Source organism: Chanos chanos, chromosome 16 (assembly GCF_902362185.1).
Source record: "Chanos chanos chromosome 16, fChaCha1.1, whole genome shotgun sequence".
In the NCBI taxonomy this organism is placed as follows: Eukaryota; Metazoa; Chordata; class Actinopteri; order Gonorynchiformes; family Chanidae; genus Chanos; species Chanos chanos.
In genome coordinates, this window is record NC_044510.1 from 11,120,124 (window position 1) to 11,141,210 (window position 21,087).

Genomic DNA, 21,087 nt, shown 5'->3' on the forward strand with positions numbered 1-21,087 from the left:
AGTGTTTGATATTACGATCACAACAAGGGACAAATAAGCTTATTAGAAAAACAAATCATTTTCATTCCCTCCCGAAAAGGTGGCAAAGATAGGTAAAAGAACCCAGAAAAGGTTTTCTTTCCGTGCAATAAATTATATTCCCAGTAGGTGACGCTCTCTGCTAACATGCAGCATATCCGTACTATGGGAGGCACACGTTGACTCGAGCCTAACGACTCCCATCTCGTCATCATTTGTAACCATAGAGCATGAATTACCTCTTGAAGTCATCAGTGAGAATTTACGACTGGTCAACAAAAGCACGTGATTCCCAAACGCACCCCCACCCCCATATTTGGCCGCATACATAGCAAAAACGAAGTACAGTGCATTGCTATAATTCATTAATACATCATAAATCGTGAAGCACAGCGTTATAACGACCAAGATCTACAAATCAAGCCCTCTAAAACAACCTAAATGAGCTCTTACTTTGTAAACTCGTTCTCAGGGCGCTACCCAAATGGCCCCGACTATCAGTTACTAAATTATGGAACTAGCAGCAGCGCTATGAACGCCTCGTACAGGGACTCCGGCACCATGCATTCAGGCTCTTACGGCTACAACTACAATGGGATGGACCTAAGCGTCAATCGTTCAGCCAGCACTGGCCACTTTGGGGCGGTTGGGGATAACTCTCGGGGCTTCCAGTCGCCGGCTCCGGAGACGCGATTCAGGCAGCCATCAAGCTGCTCGCTCGCCTCCCCGGAGCCACTGCCGTGCTCCAACAGCGAGAACCTTGGACCCAAAAGCTCCTCACCCCCTTCCGACCAAAGCGCCTCCACCGCGGGCAGTAACCTTACCAACAACACACATTTCACAGAAATTGACGAGGCCAGCGCTTCCTCTGAGACCGAAGAGGGAACCCACAGAGCGAGCAACCCCGCTCCCCGGACGCAACAGAAGCAAGAAACCACGGCAACTTCCACCACCGCGGCTTCGAACGATGGCCAGGCACCACAGATATTCCCCTGGATGCGGAAGCTGCATATTAGCCACGGTACACATGCATTATTTTTACGTCTCTTCATTATTAGCAAATGAACCCTGTGTTGTATCAAGTTTATGTTGGTTCATTGCGCAATCGTGGCGCCAGAATCAGCCTTTATTTTAGATTTCCGCGAAAGAGCCATAAATCTCTCAAGTATGGAGCCTCGCAAACTGTAAGGGAGAGAATGGGAGCGGGGTGGGAGAAAGGGCAGCTGGTCAGGAAGGCTTAGAAGTTGTTGTTTCTTTGAAAAGTGCAGCTTTGTTGCTTGTGGGAACGTAATGACTTTAGGTAGAGTATATGGGCAATAAAATGGAGGAGAGGTGTGAGAAAAAGTTGGAAAATTAGGGGTAAAATAGCAGCTACTTCGCGGAAGGAAAACAACCATGCTTAAAATTGTATTGCATGAGTGTACGATAACGTAACACGGAGCTTTCAGAAACTGAGATTTTTAAATAGCATATAAAAGAAGTCAGCCATAGGGATACTGTACCACTGTTCTGTGCTCACCACCAGTCCTAAGTCGAAGGTCACGCTTGTGTGTTTGCATGCAAATTGCTGCTTTGCAAAAAGTTGTTGGCTATCTGATTTTCTAATGCTTTGTCGCTGCTTTGACGCTAATGTTTATTCCCTTTGCGTTTTGTCTATGCTGTTTAGATATGACTGGACCAGACGGCAAAAGGGCCCGAACTGCATATACCCGCTATCAGACGCTAGAGCTGGAAAAAGAGTTCCATTTCAATAGGTACCTTACCCGGAGGAGGAGGATAGAGATAGCCCATGCTCTGTGCCTCTCTGAACGGCAAATTAAGATTTGGTTCCAGAATCGGAGGATGAAATGGAAAAAGGACAATAAGCTGAAGAGCATGAGTCTTGCTACAGCAGGTAGCGCTTTCCAACCATAGTTATCTCGCAAGCTATACTACACGGAGTATAAAGGAAATCACAAAAACAGTGAAATAAAATTAAAGATAAATTTCAAAACACTATTACCGAGTAGCTACTGTACAGCGCGGCTCCCCTCGGCATGTTGTTGATGTTTTAGGAAGCTTACAATTCTACTGTGGTACTGCTATAATAAAGAAAAAAAAAGTTAGTGTTCATATGTCGGTGTTCTTTTATAACTATGGTGACTAAAATTCTGAGGAGGAAAAAAGAAGCGAAAAAAAAAAATCAAAAAAGCCGCCCGTTGTTCTTGTTATAAATATTGTTTATGTGTCAAGTGCTATATTAATGCTTTCTTGAAAGTTAGCATGTGAGCTCTTAAATGTTATAACTTATTTACGACCTATAAAAGTGTATACTTTTGAGTTTACAGCTTATTGACGCCTCTGCCCAAAATATGAAGTGAACTGTTAGTTTAGTGGTGACTGCGTTGATTGTGCAGAAGCCTAAGTGTGCTCCATGGTCCTCTATGTTTTATTGCCATTGTCTTGAGAATCTCATTGAATTTTGTCATGTGTTCCTCAATTCCTCAGTTATTTTTCTAAAGGGGAAATTTGTAAATAGTACTCACTAGATTCCTGTATGCATTCACATGTGTGTATAGTTATATTCAAAATGTAATTGTATATTATTGGATCATGCTTATGTTCCAAAAAAAGGATGTACATATTAGACATTTTTAATGTGACCAATTGGCTATTTGTAGTGGGCAGAGTGAATGACAAACGTGTGGAAAGCGAAATAAATAGCAAATGTCATGTCGAACTGCCTGTACGCATTTTGCCAAGAAGCTTTTTGTATTTGTTTGTAGCTTAACTTGGAGTATAAAATAAAGTTCCTCATATTCAGACCAAAACTCCTCAGGCACAATGGATTTACTTTTGTGTCTCCGCCAATCTCCATTCGTAGAGAGCCTGGATCACACGTATCAAACTGCGAATCTTGGTCAGCCTCACTCCTCGTTCAAATAGGTTCACCAATTCCACTTCAATATTCAGCTGTCGCTAAGTCACCTCTGACAACACTGTTTCACAAACCGTAGAACATTAGGCCTCGAACAGTTCATGAAATTCCCGATCTGCTATTCATCATGCGCGAGGACGAGTTATTAACTACACAGTAGTATTCATGGCATGTACTGGCGTTAATCAAAAATGCTGAACTTATCTCATTCTTAAACGATTGAAAATTACAGATAAATGAATAAAAACACCATTCTCGAGGCTCGAATTGCCCTATCAACAAATCTGATATCAAAACTTGGAAATTGCTCACTTTGTTTTAATGATTTTCCGTTTTATAAACAACGATCTCATTATATGGTCAACATCTGCAGTAAGTAGCCTACGTCCGAAGTAATCAAGCATTGAACTTTTAAACTTACCAAACGAATCCCCAGCAGTTTTGCCAGACCCAAGGTGACTTTTGAGAGCCGAGCAAAGGTCCTGTCAATAAGCCAGCTGAGCGCACCGCCTGGCCGCTTGCCTTTGGCAATTTTGCTTTTCCGTTTGACCAAACTATACCAAAAGTAGCTATGACATTTACATGTCAAACGGATGAGCGTTTTATCTTGAAGTTAGATCGTAAAAATCGCCCAGGCCACAGACAGATACCCCTTACTGGCTCTCAAAAGTCACGTGGGGTCCATAAAGTTAGTTTTATGGTTTTGGGGAGTTGACAATGTACTATATATTTCACATTCTAGAATGCAAGTGACGGTTTAACTGCTTCGAAGGGATTCTAAAGGGTCAGTAGCTTGGGAAAGAGCATTCTGGTAGGCCACTGTTGTGCCTGTGTCTGGTCCGTCCAATGTCTCTCTGGCTCTACCTATTTGAAAGCGGATATATGGACAGTGGACTATGCGCCCTCAAAGTAAGTTCAGCTTTAGACTCTGTTAGTAGGTGGCTTGCTCTGAAGCGCTGTTGAAGGAAGAGGTAGAAATATCTTTTATTGTCGTGTCAGTTTTTAAATGTCCTTTATCACAGGGTATATGTTTTGATGCTGTGCTGAGCGCTTTGACCTTATTGCATTCAAGGTATCTATAAAATGCGATATATTGACCACGATGTCCTGTCTGCATGTAGACTAAAAGCTGCGTCTGTGAAAATGTCCATAGCGCACTTCCTTTACTTAGGCTGGTTTTCCTGTGAGCCTCTAACCTTGAACTACAATAGCCTCATACCCTGAGCTAAACTTAATCTGTAATAAGGTTTTCCATAGATGCGTCCCTCTTGGATTAGTAGATTTAGGTTGCAAAGTATGACCCCGCCTAACTATCTGTAACTGACTTACTTAGCAAACAACTAACCAATGAACTCAGTCTTCGGTTTTGGGGGAAATGAGTCATGTACTTTCATGTACCTGAAAAAAAAAAACAATATAATAATCTATTGATAAATATCTTTTAATAGCAAAAATGTATATAATAATCACCAATTACTATAAACCAGATCGCCATGTACGAATTATTTTGAAGCATTTTTAGTACATTTAAAAAAGCGATTATTACCAATGCAACACGTTACGCGCTGAACGCTTTTACCCACCCGTAATCTCAATCAGTTTTAACGTTGCTTGTAAAAGTAAGACTGTACATGCAGAAAATGTGTTTATTTATATCTGGTAATTTTATTTTAATTTCTATGGAAGTAGACTGATGACTACTGCTCTTTTTAATTATGAAGCCATATTTGATTAATACAGCTGAACATCTAACGCCCCCTCCATGCACACTCTCTCTCTCTCTCTCTCTCTCTCTGTGTCTCACACACACGCATACACACGCACACACACGCACACAAACACACACACACGCACACACACGCACACACACACACACACACACACACACACACACACACACAATATGACAATATGTCTCCCTAAGGTTCTACAAGAAAATCTTTGTTCCTTCCCCGCCCAAGTATTATCCAAAGAGGAAGCGTTTGAATGATAGACGCGGGGAGCGAACACTGTGGACTCCGGTGGCAAAATATTTGTAAATATGCAAAAATGAACTAACTCCCAAGGGTGCTGAGGGCAACATTACGCAGATAAAAAAAGTGGACCTATGTAATGCATAATTATATCCATTAAGTAAATATTATTGATATTTGTGTCAGAAAGGCTCTGACATCTCAGGTCAACTCGAGTTCAACCTAAGTGTATATTTTATATAACTGTATATCATTAAATTACACTCAAGGCAGTGTGAAGAGCTCCCTCTTTCAAACTATTTTCAAATAGAAGTGGTCCCCCGCTCAAAAAAAAAAAGAAAAAAAACCCACGCAACTGGATCTCGAACTTTCAGTTTTGTCAAGTCATGATGCCTTTCAGATTGAACTATAACATTAGTCCAGAGTGTGAAAATTTGCAGGATTTTGTAGCGGTTTTGTTTCTTTTGTTTTTTGTAACAGTCACCAAAACATGCACTTTGACTGGCTTCTCAACCTAACTTTTTACGCTTAGAACTAACTTACAAATATAACTCATTTAAACAGGTATTGGGCCTCCAAATGGCTGGTTGTTTCGAAGTCTTTGATTGCAATGCCATGTTTTGGCGTTCTGTGCGTTTAATTACAATTGTATTTATTTAAAAAAAAAAAGCATTGATATTTAACATATACACGTGAGTATGAAATTATATATTTAGTTATTTTTTTAATTTAATCTGTTTAACTGAAAGGAATGCTGCTATGACCTGTGCCTCAAATATTGTACGTCAAATGTTATGTTTCCGTCTTGCAGATTGTTTTCAGTGAGTGTTACAGGGTTTTTTTTTTATCGCCCTCCATTTGGTGGGTCTGGTGTGTGTGTGTGTGTGTGTGTGTGTGTGTGTGTTTAAGGGAGTGTGTGCGCGTAACAGAGTGAGGAAGTTTGAGGCCGTAAACAGGAAGGCAAAACCTTGCTCGCACAGCAGAGGACTTGCATTCCATTTTTCATCGGCTTCCTTTTTTTAATGATACAGTGGGGAGGATCCTATGGTTCAAGCAAGGAGATACTTTTGCGCGTCTTCTAAAAGTTGTCCATGCGAGTTGAGCGACACTGTCCCAAACGACAGCTCTTCCCGTTTTCTAAAAGTTTTGCTTTGCCTTTGTGCTTGAATTTATATTGTGAAAAGAATCTTCTCGATCCTAGCGTGTTTTATATGTTTTGGTGAGTAACTAGGCGACTGACTGCCAACTGTAGGTGTGCTTTCGTGGGTCGGAGAGTGTTTGTGGGGTATGTGCAGCTGATATATTTAAACAACTTCAGAACATCGAAAAGTCCGTGAAATCTGTGCGAGACATCAACATTTTTAAGGACAAATTAACAAGATATTTCTACGCTTCTTTGTATTGTCTAATTGTCTGTGGTGGGCTAATATTGTGACCCTGTCATTTGCTGAGAACTGGGGTCATTCGTTATACAGTGTTTCAAAAGATATATAAAACGTGTATGATATTTTGAATATTTCTTGTAAACAAAATTGCATTTTGACACAATATGCTATATACGATACTTTCTATGTTTTGGCTCACATTACTGGCAAGTGCACATCTAAACTAAAAATTTGGTTATTTCTTTTCGATGGAGGTCTCAACCATATCGAGGCAGCGATTTCGAACGTTTAAATAGCCATTTTAACAGCCTAATGTGTTTTGCATATTGATAGGGGCAATCTGCGAGCATATCTCATCCATAATGCATGGGGAAGGGATCATCCAGAGGTCAGCAGACGAGCGCTGCTGCGTCGGCGCAGGCGCGCAACAATACAGCGAGTACATCACACGTAATTACACGATGTTTATCCTCGAACACGGGGTGAGGTTGAAGGAGAATGTTTTTATTTACCTTTGTTTTTTCCTCCTCTGTATCCGATTTGCAAAGTGGTACAGCAGCTGGTAAGAATAACGTCCCAAATTCAAACCGAGGCTAATGTTTCGCCATGCTTATCCCAATTTATATTTTGTTGTGAGCTACCCTACAAACGAGTCGAACGAAAATGCAGCTTTTAAACTGCCAACAACTGTTCCGCAGCTCCCGTACGGTAGTTAGAGTTTTTTCCTGATTAAATCAAAATGTTAAATTTAATTAGGCACTAAACCCTGGTAAGATGATTGTGATTGCATTAATGTTTGAACTTGTTGGTCATAGTAAAGAGGGGGAAATATTGACGGCTCGAGCTAATTTTTTGTGGCATTACAAAAAAAAAAAAAGGAAAAAAAAGAAAAACGATAATAATTTCGTGTATTCGTTCAGTGGGAAAATGTTTGATTGTCTCAAATTCGTAGCTGTGAAATCTTTAAGGGGGTAAGCACTGGGTATCGCGGGAGGCTGTAGTAATAATAATAATAATAATAATAATAATAATAATAATAATAATAACAACAATAATAATAATAATAACAATAATAATAATAATAATAATAATGATAATAATAATAATACCATTCTGTTGAAATAATTTGGTTTTCATAATGCAGCTATAATAACGTAACTCGTCGACGGAATCGACAACACAACAAAGCAACACAAGCAAATACCAGAATCGATTTAAAAAAAAAAAAAGTTGGTGACACACATTTACGTTCGTTCAGGAAAAAGTTACATGTTTGGTTTGTGTTAGAATGAAAATAATATTAATTCTTCATCGGTCTGTTCAGTCTTTATAGTTAAATACACTTAAATCAATAGATCTTTAGTGAACTCGTTCATACAATTTCATTTTAATGTTGCTGGGGTATTCGAATATTGTAGACCATAATACAGTGAATCAGAGAATATAACATAGTTAAAAAGTATTCTGTGATCGCTTTTTAAATGCCTTAATTACAAACCAGAGCCATACTGAAAAATATTGCCCGTCCTTTAGGCCAAACAACAAATTCCAGCAAGCCACATAGTAAACAATACTGATTAAATGTATATTTTAGGTCATTTTGGACCTCATGAAATTTTGCTTCACACAGCAGTATATAAGCAGTTACTCTCCCTCCCTTAATTTTTGTGTGAAATACGAAATATCGTTGGTGCAACGCTCTTTCTTCGCCAGCAGAGCCCGCTTTAGACCAGTTCACAGCTGCAAGAGGAGGGCTGCCGCCTCTCGTTTCATCCACACAATGGTCGAAGATTAGAAAACGTTTCAGAGATTTATTTCAAAATTGTAATAAACAAATCGCGTTTTCACATCTAGGTCTTCCTCGCGCTTAGGAGTAAATCATGGATGGTGCCTTTTAAACCTGCCTATCAACTAAAATGTCTGAATGTCGCCCATTTCAGCCGTAACTCCTGAACTACGCAATTCGTACTTCTCGTTTTTTCTTGCCTGTTTCTTTCATCTGGAAAAAACACTGCTACCATCCATACGCGACAGTACAATTTAGATACTTCTGATCTCCCAACGTCGACGCAGTATTTCCTGAAGCGGGCGAGGGTGACTCTAGTCTCGTTAGAATAGTTGCAGCCTGTAGCCGCGCGAGGTCACAAAGTTGAGGGGTCAAAAGTTTACGTCGTGCGTGACTCGGCTGTGTGCTGTCGACTCTGTATTCTAGACCAATTGCTGGATGTCAATGGCAAAGTGGTGGAGGGGAAGAGAGGGTGGGGGACTGAAGGAATAGAAGCGGCTACGCTCACGGGGGAGTGAAGGTCTACATATTGTCTCATGCGCAAAGATGAGAGAAATGATAGTGAGAGAGAGAGAGAGAGGGAGAGGTGCAAGGGCTGACCTTCGTGGTATAACATAGCAAGTCCCCGCGAAAAGAGGTAGAGAAAAGGAGAGAAAAATGGACGCACACATTTAGGAAACAAAGCAGAGAGGTTAGGTGACATTGGGCGCTGGCCTATTCGCAGTGCAGGTGTTCGCTCTGCTCTCACGTTCTCTCTCGAAAATGGTCAGAAAAATTATACTGACGGTTGTCAGAATAGTCTTCGTAAATATAATTGGTAGACAATCGGTTGATGATTGGTTGATGATATACTTATTTTTAATTGTTGCTTTGCAGTTAATCGGTTTCTTTAAATTGCCTAGAAACTAAACCGGAGTTTTCAAATGAGAAATGTAATATACCTTTACAGATCTAAAAGTAAACATTGCCCGAAACTAAAACAGTGCAACACTTGATCTAGGTCTAATTATATCTACATAATACAAACAGCTTAATTCTTTCCGAAATATAATATGCAATCACATTACATCACAGACAAGTGATCTGAATTAATACTAACTATGGGTGTTCTCGTGTCCTCTGTGTAAGATTTCAAAATGAACAATCAGATGATAGAAAACAGAGGGGCTGATTAATTCTACAATATCTAGGCCTGCATTTTGTGTAGTGTCCATTGGTTGCCTTTGACTCCATGATTAACGTGGAAACCCCCCCCCCCTCTCTCTCTATCTCTCTCCCTCTATCTCTCTTTCCCTCTCTCTCTCTCTCTCTCTCTCTCTCCCTCTTCTTCGAAAGGCGTCTACTGTTACGCAGTTCATAACATGTTTTATCTTGTCTCAGCCGAGGAAATATTGATTATGGCCTTACTCATTTTCTTCGACAATTCTATTAATTTTGATTTTGTGGAAGATGCATTGTATAACACCATATTTAGATTTTCATTTGTTATTTTTATTTGCTATTAACACTCATTCGAGCTTCTTACACAGTAAGTGGAGAAGCCACAAAATAATAATAACAATAACAATAATAATAGTAATAATAATAATAATAATAACAATAAAAAAAAAAATAATAATAATGTGTTATATAGGCGTAATAACTTTTTCTCATTCATTAATTCGTTTATTCACTGATAGCAAGCGTGTGGTGACTTAAATATTGTAGTCCTGATAGTATTATCATTGGAAATGACTCTGCTCCCGAATTTGTTAGTAAATTTGTCGAAACCAGTTTGAGACACCCAAACATATAAACTATATCTTTCCCTCCACAGTTGGCCGATTCTTTATCAGTGAAGCACCGTCAAAACACCCTCAACTCGCTAACCATATTCAAGGTTCTGGGCGTTATCTGATCTTTTAAAATCTGAGGAGTTGCACGCGGAATGACCCCGCATTGTTCATTTATTCTAAAAGAAGGCTGAACAAAGGAGACAAACCAAAGGCTACGAAGTTTGTTTTTGTGTCTCTATCATTTCTCAAGGACGATATCTTTCCCCCTGTCATTGTGTCACATAGTAAGTATACTTGCAAAACAAAATAAAGTAAAATGTGAGCAGGCTAGCTTTGATTTGGCCAGTAACGTAAATTTTTTTTAAAGAGACTATCCTTCTTTAAATTAACATTTGAATTTATCTTAATACTTGAGCTCATTTTTAGGTTACTTTATGTTTTTACTCATCACTCCACGTTTTTAATGTTGAAACATTAAATTAAGTAGGCTATAGGCGATAACACTTCCCAGCGGAAGACCACCTGGCGAATCGTGTTTACCCACTTAAAGTGTGGACAAATCCTGATTACTACCGACGAACTGCTGTACACAAAGAAGTTTCGACCAAGACGCCCAGTTTCCTTAGTTGCAAAAAATAGGATCAATATTGCTGGCGATTTGTTTTTAAATGAAACGTCACGCTTGTATGACAAAATAGCACTATGGTACTTACTTACGCATAACCTTTTAAAACATCCACGTAACAATAACGTGCTTGATTAAAATCAGATCTAAAACCTTGTTTTTATTGTATATGGCCTATTATTAGCTAGAAACACGAGCGCCTCTCTTATTTTCGTTTATAAAAAAAAGGAGACATGAAAGTCTTGTAAGAATACACATTTGTGTGAGATGACACATCGACAGAGTGATTTTACCATAAGGACACAGGCTACTACGGCCAAAGAGAAAGAGGCGAAAATCGATAATTCAGTAAATAAATAATTGCGTTATTGGCATAAACATTTGGACTAATGGCAGAAGCCAAGGATGGTATGATTCTGACAGGTCAGTGTTTTGAAAAACAAAGTGCATAAGTGGTGAGTAATTGTATTAGAATACACGTCCCCCTCGGAGTTCATCCGGAGTTCACTGAATTAATTTCAATTCCTTTGTAACGTTCACCGTTGCCTGGGCAGAGTAATGCCGTGCATTTTAATTCTGGGACTTGGCTCATCTAGTCAACACAAGTGGATTTAATTCTGCTGTTTTAGTGATTAGCCCTCCTTCGTCCACGTCGTTATAGGAACCCCTACAGCCTTTGTAGTGATTACTCACGTTTCTCCCCCCCCCCCCCCATAATGACATAGGTTCTTAAAACTTGGACAATAAAACAAGCTGTACATGGGATAAAGCGCGTAATTTCGTTTAGCAAATAATTGGGGATTTGCCTCACGTCGGCTATCTGCTATTGCTGGTCAAAACGATACACTAAGTGTGTTTTTTCCAGCAATGTCCATTTGCAATAATCTATACGACTCTGCTTATTTCTCTGAAGAAACGTCAAATACGACGAAATGGCGTATGTCTTTATACACGCAGTTAAGTGATAGTCTGCGAGCGGTTCACATATTATAAAAACGGAATCTATTATTATTATTATTATTATTGTTATTATTATTATTATTGTTGTTGTTATTATTTCAGGACGTTAAAACTCATTTTACGGATAACACACAGAAAATGAAAAAAGCCCTCCATGGTTGTGCAGATTTGGGGGGCTTAGAAAGCCTTTTTGAATAAGCCCCCCTTCCCCTAACCATTTTTCTTCAAAGTAATGACCTGGGCACAATTCAATATGAGCGCGCAAACTATGCATGCATTACTATAGAACTTGCGAGTGGGAGAGACCCGAAGTCAGGGTGAACCGCAGGTCAACGCGTCTAACAAATATTAAAATGTACTGGGACTCGTGACACGCCTTACTGTTTAACAAAGACTGCCAAAGTGCGAGATTAATACGAAAACTTGAGCGTCCACAACAAAATGCCTTAAAGCGACCGATGGTATTGTAGTGTTCACAACGGCGCTGGGCTAATGTGCATTTTATTTTAGTGTGGTTAGCAGGGAAACTACAGCGGTTATAGTCCCTTGGTGTCGAGCGGTAGAGGAGTAAAAAGCTACAAAGGAGATAACTCCGGCTAACGAAATTCGCCCCGTGTTGTTTTATCGTATTATTTTACCCTCTTCTCGTTCAGATCGTCGTATGGTAATTTAAGATGACTTGCGCGTTTTTAAAATGTCCGTCGCCGAATGTTGTTGGAGAAGAGGTAAAGAGGAACCACGGAAATGAGAGGGAGTTGCTCGTACAAAGGTATCACGGCGAGGTCACGGGCTAAACCTGTGGTGTTAGAGAAAGGAGGGGGGCGGGGGTCAGGCGGAGGGGCTCGCGGTACGGGCGAAAGAGAAAGAAAGGCTTCGGAGAGGCGAGAGGGACCTGTGCAAAGACCGATTCCGATGGACAACGCGAGAGAGAGAGAGCTAGGAATTGAAGCGGGGAAAACTCAGGGAGACGGTGTGCGACGGGCGGATGAGAAGAGTAAGTAAAGAAATTGGTGCTTCATTTACATATAGCCGCGCTCTCTTCAGCAGGTGCTTGCTTGGTCCGACCACGTGCTCGTGCGCACTGTGGTGAGTCCCTGTGTCCCCCCTCCTTTCATATCGGAGTTATGAGTTTGAATTCGAGCCCCACGGTGCCGTGCTGTTGTGTGAGTGTGTGTGTGTGTGGGTTTACATGGTGAATATTTACCTTGGCTATAGTTTCTGTGCCTCAGGTTTGAATGCCTGTCGGTGTACACATTAACCCCATAATGAGGCAGATGGCTCGAGGTCCCTATGCTTTTCAGAGGGAGATGGTTACAGGGGGTGAAGGCGAGGTCGGGGACTTCAGGGGGTGAAAGGGTTAGAGTGGACAGCGGGCTGAACTTTCTCCCTTTCTGCTATAACGGCATAATATTGCTGAAATAGAAAACAAGACTTTATAGATGTGCTTTGCTTTGACTGTAGCAGTATATATATATATACTGCTACATACATATATATATATATATTTCACATGTGTGAAACAGTGGACAAAAGGCATGATTTCGATTTCGTTTCTCAGAGGTGGGCTTTACTAGTGGAGAATGAAAGTCGACGTGATTTGGCTACAATGGAAAAGAAGGGGCAAGGCAAAAAAAGCTATTTAAAGCGTCCGTACAGGCCTGTTTGAGCAATTATACGTCCAGAGAGTACTAAACGCTAGGGGTGCTACTGTTTTTATTTGTATCAGCGGCTTTGATCACGGTTCTGCAGATCAAAGAATCACGATGTTCTCCAGTGGTTTTAATATCGGTTTCGATTCCACCATTTTTTCGTTTCCTGAAATACTGCACTTTCAGAGTAACACTAGCATTTTTAATCCGCTTTTGTTACCAAAATTACAACAATAGGCCGTCAATTATCCATAACAAAGAGTCCAAAGTGGAAGGGTTTGTGATAACAAAGGTGCCATAAGACATGCCATTGGGTTAAAGGTCCATTTTATCATTCTGAGGAACGAATAAATGTCTTACGAAAATTAGAAAGTAAGTAAAATTTGTTAGACAAAAAATCTTACTAATGTGACTCAGCTATGGAGAAGTACATTAAATTACATTTACTCTTCGAATTTCGATGCCTTTATGCTCATGATATATTTACTGAGTTGCCCTCAGTATTCCTTCGAAAATATTATTTAAGTGCACACGAGGTAGATTATCTGTTTCTCGTAAACAATGCTTACATTTCACCGACATTTTCTTTAACCTGTAGATTTCCACGTACACAAAGCCGAAAAATTGATAACAGAACAATCCCAGAATCGGTTAAGATCCAATACGCTGTTGGAAATATGTTCTTTCTATATATTTTACTTAATGTATAGGAGAACTAAATACCAACATTATGATTTATGACGACTCAGAGCAGCCCTGAAGACAACGTATCTCAGCTCTCTCGCAATTAATCTCTGCTTCAATAATTTACGATCTTTTAATTCTTACTATGCATTACGGAGAATTACAACTTCACTCTAATATATTAAAATAGCTGTGGACTTTTAAAAATTATATGGCGTTTCTTATTTATTTACGTTTTCCCAGAACCCTTACACTTCACGTATGCTACTCTAATTTTATATATATTTGCATATGCATTTTTTAAAAAAATAAAAAAACAACCTTAGAATAATGTGCCATACTTTCAGTTTGCATATTCGTTACATCTGCACTGAACACTGAATTCTTTTGTTTCACTCCTAATTACCATTATATTTTTAATCATTGATTTCTCTTTGTCTTACCTTTGTCATTTATATTTCGCTTTGTCTTCTGAGACCGGCACAGACCTTAGACTTAACTGAGGGGATCTCCTTTTCAAGACGCTTTCAAACGAAATGTAACAGACCAGGGACAAAAGTTGTTAAAGGAGTCGTAAAATGTTTGCTTGGTGCTTAAAGGATGTGACATAAGTTTGTCGTTTATTCATCTGTGCATATTTTATACTCCTTTTCTCCGGATATCTCCCCCATTTGACACTGTTTGTCGACAGTAAACAGAAACGAACTGCCATAAAACCCACATGTTTTATTGTAGCCTAGTCGTTACCCCAAGCTTTCTTTGACCTTCTCAAAACCCTTCTCGTTCTCTTGCATTCTCGATCACTCAGTTTTTGCGTGGTACTTTCTCTGTCAGGGATTTCCCCCCTTAATATCTAAACACAGACTGAAAGATATAGCAAAATTGATTTCTAAGGTTTGACTTTTATATCGATTTTTGTACGTACTTTGAGGATCATTGCTATTTTTCTACCATTTAGATGTTATTTTTTTTAAAGAGATGCTAGAGATCTTCACCATATATAAAAGTAGTCCAGTTTCATTATGTTGTCGAAATTCTGTAATTCCAAAACGCAAATGATGTCTGTATGGTCCCTGGAGCATATGGTTACGGATTTGTTTCCCCGAGTGTGTTGACTCCGGGACACGCACGCAGCTGATATATACGTATATATTTCTCAATATGTCCTTCGATATTGCACCATAATATCTGAGGGAAAAGATGATTGAAACTATCGAGTTGTTCTCTATAGCGGTCAGCTTTGTTTGTGAAGGAAGCACCGATTCATTAAGGTGAGAGACAGATTGCTGATAAACTTGAATGCAGATTGCTCCAGGTGAAGCACCTTGACACTGGAGAGGCGTTGTCAAGGTGAGCTACCCGATTCAATACCTGTCAGAAGGATACCTGTCATCTATATATACCCTGTAGATCCGGATTTGTGTGAGCAGACACACGGTCACAAATTCGTATCTAGGGGAGTATGTAGTTGATACAGAGGCTACACTACCCACTCAAAGGATGATGAAGATACGATACCGATGTCATTTTGTTTCTTAACGTTCGGTATAATTTTCAAATTATGCTTGTAATGTTTCGTTTTCTTTTCATATGCAACGAGAAAAAAGGTCAGAACGGTCAAATGCTGTAACTGAAGCCGCTATTTTCGAAGTTTTGTTTGAATCATAAATGTGACGTGAATTGTGGTTCCTTTGTTGGTCGTCTTTTGTAATATTACCCTTTTTCGTTTGAAACATTCAAGATAGATATCCTACGACTTCGTATGATTACATGCACTGTGGAAATGTTATATTCACAGCAACCAAACAGTTCCTATAACATTAGCATGGGTTAGAAGTCTCATGAAAGAACTTAAGTCAGAAGTCCAGTTGGCAATGTTAATGCGAATGTGCATTGCAATTGTGATGCAAGGTGTGTAGATTTGGTCGAGTAGGATGAACGCGTTCTTTAGAGGGGACTGACTGCAGACTCTCCTCAAATGCAAAAGGTCTTGGTTGTGATTTAGGAGGCTTTGTAACCTGAATTAGTTGATGAATTTTCTATCGATCCTAAACAAGCTTAGATTCATCTCTGACACGCCGCTCACGCCATAGCCATTCTCTCACCGTTATTAGCGAGTATATTTAAAAGCTTGACCGCTACGAGTGCCTGCATTACTTTCCCTTTGTTCCTCTTTCATAAGCGCAAGCCATAAAAAAGTTAAAACACAAAACATATGAAAAGGGTTTTGGGGTGGAGTGGACACTTTTCTCATCTCGTCACAAATGGAAAAGAAGAGGTAAAACGTCATCGCTGGTTTGTTTATGTCTAGACCCGATGTGTCTTTCATCAAATTCGTTTTTCTAATTGTTCTTTTTTTGTGTGATCGTTATTGCTGTGGTTTTATCTTCCCCCTTATCAAAACCGTGCGTGAGCATTAAAAAATATGGAACGGTCCACTGTCCTGAACTATGCGCTGATGATGAGCGCGGTCTATGCTGGTTAATCCTATTTCCTTATCCGGGAATCACAAGCATCCACGCCATTGGCTCCCACTGTCACATGGATTCTTAACTTTGTTCAGTTGACAGAAAGTAGGAGGGTTCTACGAAACAGGAAAACGAGTAAAGGGATAGATATAAATTTTAGTATATTTTGTGTGCAATTCAAAGAAATTAATGGCCATGAGTTCCTATTTGATCAACTCCAACTATGTGGACCCTAAGTTTCCACCCTGCGAGGAATACTCACAGAACGACTACCTACCCAGTCATTCTCCGGACTACTACAGCGCCCAGAGACAAGAGCCTACATTTCAGCATGAGTCGATCTACCACCAGCGGTCGGGCTGCGCTGACTCGCCGTATTCGTCGTGTCAGGGTCCGGGGCAGCCCGCCGTGGTCATGTCTCCGCGAGGTCATGTCCTACCTCCGGCCACAATTTCGACCTCTATTCCCGAACCTGGCCACCACTGCGACTCCGTAACTCCTAGTCCTCCGCCTGCTTGCGGCCAGACTCCCATTAGCCAAAACACTTCTTCGGCCAGTTCACGCAAGGATCCCGTGGTGTACCCCTGGATGAAAAAAGTCCACGTAAACATCGGTAAGTGCAGCTAAACTTAGACTTCCAGTGTTCCTACGTGCACCAACAGTTCATCCAACCTAAAGAGCTGAATGTCCGGTGTTAAATCTTTTGCTTCCCTCGTGAAGTAGCTCTTGGACGAGATTTACGATCGGCTGTTTGCAGGGCAATATAATTACACCCTCCATAAATTTTTATTGCACTTCTTCGCGAAGTACCTTTGAAGTCTATGCAACCTTCCCGCTCAAGTTTCTTTTTAGAAAGGTTTTAATGACGACTCAACAAAGCCATAAGTTAAGTTTATGCTTTGGTAATTTGATTTTAAGTGGTTGGATGTATAAACGTGTACTTGTCATTGTCACTACGCCATTGTTCAGGGAAAGTTTTATGGCAGTTTGCATATTCGTATTTTGTGGAGAAAATAAAAGGACAGTAGCTGTAAGATAAACAGTTATTCTCTACTAATAGCTCCCAGTGTTGTTCTGCAGTAATTAGTGAGTGTGCTTCGAGAACTGTGGATTGTGCTACAACGAGGACAAACCTAACTTTTCCCATATCATCTGCCAACGTTTGCTTGTCTTATCAAACCTTTAAATAGTTGCCACATCTTCTGCGAAACGGACTCTGATTTTAGGTTCATTTTGGTTTACAGAGGAATATTAATTGTACTTTAGTGGGGTTTGATTACTATTAATTTGTTGCAGTCTTTCACCTTGAAAATCATTCCGTGCAATCAGCTGAAGATGATCCCCTGTTTGAAATAGTTTACAATATAGACAGTGGTAGTTCCTGAATTGATCTGAGATATTTGTGCGTATAAAATCCTCTCGGGCTACTAATTCGCATTATGGTTGCGAATGGGGGCAGCATATCCTACATTTTCATAATGTGATGTGTCGATACCTTGGATATATCACAATTGTGTTTGTATGTGTCTGACTTGTGAATGCTTTTGGCTTTTGGTAATATGTCGCACCCTGTTTCTCAACAGTGAGTCCAAACTATTCTGGGGGCGAGCCCAAGCGCTCACGCACAGCTTACACTCGACAGCAAGTCTTGGAGCTGGAGAAGGAGTTCCACTACAACCGATATCTGACCCGAAGGCGCAGGGTGGAGATCGCGCACACCCTGTGCCTATCCGAACGCCAGATTAAAATCTGGTTCCAGAACCGACGTATGAAGTGGAAAAAGGACCACAAGCTGCCCAACACCAAGATACGCTCTAGTAACTCCACAAATACAAATTCGAGTGGCGGCCCGACGTTGGGCAGTGCTCAGAACCGGTCCAACGGGCCTCCGCCGAGTCTATAGACATTCTGTAATCCCTATAGCACGCACATCTATAAAACCTCAAATACAGGAGTTGGATGCGTGGATTTTGGCCACGTCGTAATATGGTCTCTCTCCCTACGCTCTTTAAATGACAGGAATAGTACATGAGGGGGGCGAGGAAAAGGTGCAAAAGAGGAAAGACAATGTCTGAATTTTCTAGAGAAGAAAAAACGGGTTGAAGACTCGAATACAAACACTTTCGCAGATGGGTTCCTTCCCGATCCAGTTCCCATTTTTATCCCGTGCCCTGTCTTCCTCTCATTCCCTCGCCCCCTCTATTACAACAGAAGGCGGCAGATAGTTTTCAGATTTGGTGAAGATGGATCCGTGTTTCATCTTTAATCATGCCAAACTCGGGCCCATTTGTCATGTTTACTCTGTGGTACAAAGGATGAACCGTAGGCCTGCCCATTACCTCGACGTGTAGCGTTGTGCTTAATAAATGAGTCGCCTTGTTTTGTCAAGAGCCATTTTCTTACTCCCTATTCTCCCTGCTTTTAGAACCACAGTCGAACATTTCTCACGTTTTTGGTTTTTTTTTCGCCCAAAGTTTTTTTTTTTTTTTTTAATTTTATGTTTTGATTGCGATTGCAATGCCAATAAGACTGACAGACAAATTTGTTTGGTGCTTTTGTTGTTCATTAACCTATGTATGCAGGGACTCGTTTTACTTCAAACGTTTCAATATCTAATTATTCAGCTTCAGGTTGAGTTTGAGCTGAGGCTACCAGACGGTGTAAAATGTTGAGTCAGAAGTAAACGTTATTCAGATTCATATGAGAAAAGAACAGCTGAATTAAAATGGACTTGCTAAGATGTATAACCAAATCCGGGACAGCGCAAAGCATTTTAAAAGAGAGCACTGCGAAGTACTTTTTGAATTACCTCAATTGTAATTTAGTTTTTATGTTATTTTTTTGATGTATTGTTTTATGAAGTGGCAGGTTTGAACTCATTTGACTTAAGTGACAAATATCTGCAATAATACTCTCTTCATTTGTAAGTTGAAATGTAATTTAAATCTATTTGTGGCCAGGGTTATAAAAAGAAATAAGTGCGTATATTGCATGATTGAAAACACTTTATTTTATTGTTTTCTCTGATTTTCTTCGTCTTTATTGTCTTCGAGTTTTCTCCCTTTTCAGTACAATAACACGCGCACAGCCCCTTTCTTTCTTTCTTTCTTTCTTTCTTTCTTTCTTTCTTTCTTTCTTTCTTTCTTTCTTTCCACCCAGTGCCGTTTTGGCATGTTAATATGTTATTCTTTTTACATTCCAAAGAACAGTCTTCCGCTGGCAAATGTTAAAAATGTATCTTTTTTCCTTCTATATTTGTATGTTGCCCCCTTTTCTGCTTAAGCCTTCCACTGTCTACCTTTGTTATTTGTAAATAGCTATAGAATTTTAATAAATGGCGAAAAGCATCTCTCCTCTCTTGTTGTGTCCTGTCCCTTTGTGTCGTCTGGAAAACAGGAATGGCCTCACGTTTTGTATCGCACTGCATAATAGAATATAAAATATGTTTTAAAAAACACATTTTTAATCGAGTTTCGGCCTGCCACTGTGGATTCTTGGTGGCTTTTTAGCTGCTGTCTTGAATATCACTGAATATCTTCGTGGTGATTTATACTGCCAGGCCATGAGTAATCCTGGTACATTACGCCTTGTAATCTCGTTCTAAATCACAAAACCCCTCGTTTCGGTCTCCCCACTCGTTAATTTAACGGTGCACACATCTAGTGCTCGCCAAAGCTGAGCTGGCGTCTCGAATTATGGATCCTTGTTCAAAAAAAGTTAAATAGTTTCTCGGCTCGTGGGCTTTTAATGCTTTAATGAGTGTAAATTTTGCACAACAGTTTCGCGGGTGTTTGCCGGCGCGAGCTGTGTGTTTTTTATATTACAAAGGAGCGGGCCGATGCCATAGCTCAAACCCTGACAACCAAATAGATAATCAAGAAGACAAATGGCTTCTTTTGGAAGGCGCAGCCCTTGTATTAATTTTCATTTTCTTTCTTTAGAGCAGGTATCGAAAATATAGAGTGGGAGAAAATAACATTCCGTTTGCCGGCGTTGAACTTTAAACAAAAGTATGACCACAAATTGGTCTGCTAGCATTCCATGGCACCCAGAAGATTTTCTATTACTGGTCCGGGCCTTTTAGCTATAAAGCGCGCTGATGCCATTTATCTGTTTTTCTCTCCTTTATTTATGAAATGCTCTCTCGATATTACAAACGCCATGCACTTCAACAAGCTATATTGTACCTGTTATAGCAAAACATACGAGCACCATCGGGAGCCACCTACAGTCATTATAGAGCCTACGACAGCATTCGCTTGTATTTCGTTAAAAAAATGGTCAGTGTGAAAATATGTAAATTGTTTCGGCTTGAGAACATAGGTGAGGTTAGATATTTTAGGCCAAACTATCTATGAAAAATAGATGTATGTATGTGTCTTGATTGTACATTTACCTTCAAGGCAAGTCAGGAGAGAGCTAAAATTTCATGTCTAAATGTTGTGATATTTAAGCGACGTTAACTTGGGTGCACTTGGGTGCGTTTGTCTCCCACGAAGAAAGATTTACAACAACTGAAATAAATGAATTTGTGTGTGGCATCTCGTACAATGTGCACCTTGGAATTCCATTCTCATCCCTGTGTTCTTTTTTTTTTTTTTTTTTTTTTTAAAAAAACGCTTTCTACTGCTAAGGGTTGAATAGGAGAGAACAGATTTCTTTTGGGGCCTTCAAAAGTTCACAGCCATTATTTGCAGAGAGAGCCTCTAAGAAAAATGTGAGAATTATACAGAACAATCATTAATCATTGCTTCTCTTTAAACAAATCTTCTCTCCTATTGTCATTCAGCAGCACAACTGCACGGACCTTCTGCTAGAAGGGGAGTGAGATCTTGGAGGACACTTGA

At 40.0% G+C, this 21,087-nt stretch overlaps 2 protein-coding genes across 2 annotated transcripts; both read left to right on the forward strand.

The window, feature by feature from the left end:
- The first annotated feature begins 422 nt into the window (after positions 1-422).
- On the forward strand, positions 423-1,961 carry hoxb5a (homeobox B5a). The gene is made up of 2 exons (XM_030793679.1): positions 423-1,039; positions 1,685-1,961. Exons 1-2 carry the CDS (start codon positions 460-462, stop codon positions 1,930-1,932), a joined length of 828 nt encoding a protein of 275 aa, XP_030649539.1. The 5' UTR covers positions 423-459; the 3' UTR covers positions 1,933-1,961.
- Positions 1,962-16,429: 14,468 nt separating this feature from the next.
- Positions 16,430-18,143, forward strand: hoxb4a (homeobox B4a). The gene is made up of 2 exons (XM_030793188.1): positions 16,430-16,853; positions 17,824-18,143. Exons 1-2 carry the CDS (start codon positions 16,430-16,432, stop codon positions 18,141-18,143), a joined length of 744 nt encoding a protein of 247 aa, XP_030649048.1.
- Positions 18,144-21,087: the final 2,944 nt, after the last annotated feature.

Bases quoted from the DNA above. Each gene is read 5' to 3' on its own strand.
- hoxb4a (XM_030793188.1), top strand. From the start codon at position 16,430: ATGGCCATGAGTTCCTATTTGATCAACTCCAACTATGTGGACCCTAAG. The intron at 16,854-17,823 runs GTAAGTGCAGCT...GTTTCTCAACAG, and splicing joins AAAAGTCCACGTAAACATCG to TGAGTCCAAACTATTCTGGG.
- hoxb5a (XM_030793679.1), top strand. From the start codon at position 460: ATGAGCTCTTACTTTGTAAACTCGTTCTCAGGGCGCTACCCAAATGGC. The intron at 1,040-1,684 runs GTACACATGCAT...TATGCTGTTTAG, and splicing joins GAAGCTGCATATTAGCCACG to ATATGACTGGACCAGACGGC.